Source organism: Rhincodon typus, unplaced genomic scaffold (genome assembly GCF_021869965.1).
Source record: "Rhincodon typus isolate 14 unplaced genomic scaffold, sRhiTyp1.1 hic_rhity00009528, whole genome shotgun sequence".
Taxonomy (NCBI): Eukaryota; Metazoa; Chordata; class Chondrichthyes; order Orectolobiformes; family Rhincodontidae; genus Rhincodon; species Rhincodon typus.
The window spans coordinates 7,410-8,084 of NW_025975166.1; the positions used below are offsets into that span (position 1 = coordinate 7,410).

At 54.5% G+C, this 675-nt stretch overlaps 1 protein-coding gene across 1 annotated transcript in view; it reads right to left on the minus strand.

Annotated features, from left to right (window-relative positions):
* Nucleotides 1-530, minus strand: part of LOC125482379 (organic solute transporter subunit alpha-like) — a gene marked incomplete at its 5' end in the record, with an annotated part of 5,156 nt that extends 4,626 nt beyond the window's left edge. The window contains one exon of the mRNA XM_048594449.1: nt 419-530. Within this exon, the coding sequence (XP_048450406.1) occupies nt 419-530 (112 nt within the window). The remainder of the gene's footprint in view (nt 1-418) is intronic.
* Between the last annotated feature and the right edge of the window lie 145 nt (nt 531-675).

The following is a 675-nucleotide window of genomic DNA, read 5'->3' on the forward strand; positions in this document are numbered from 1 at the left end:
CCCTGGGAGTGTTTGATGGGGGACAGTGTAGAGGAAGCTTTACTGTGTATCTAACCCCGTGCTGTCCCTGCTCTGGGAGTATTTGATCGGGGGTGGGACAGTGCAGAGGGAGGTTTACGCTGTGTCTAACCCTGTGCTGTCCCTGCTCTGGGAGTATTTGATCGGGGGTGGGACAGTGCAGAGGGAGGTTTATGCTGTATCTAACCCCGTGCTGTCCCTGCTCTGGGAGTGTTTGATGGGGGGGACAGTGTAGAGGGAGCTTTACTCTGTGTCTAACCCTGTGCTGTCCCTGTCCCTGGGAGTGTGTGATGGGGGACAGTGTAGAGGGAGCTTTACTCTGTGTCTAACCCGGTGCTGACCCGCTATAGCAGTGTGAGTGAGAGGTGGCTCTCTCGTGGGATTTTGCAGTTTTACTCACATCTCCGTAATCGTATTTCTCGTCGGTCCACAGCACCAGTAACAGGAAGAACAGCAACGTCCTCACAACAGATAACTGGAACACCGCCACTGTCATCCACCTCAGGTTCACACTCAACACAACAGGAACACAACGTCTTGTTACTGCTCAGCTCACTCCCCAAAAACTCTACCCCTCCACCAAACCCCACAGCCTCACCCTCTGCACTGCCAGACTCGAATCTACACCCCCTCCCTATCTCTGTCACCCCCTCCAGC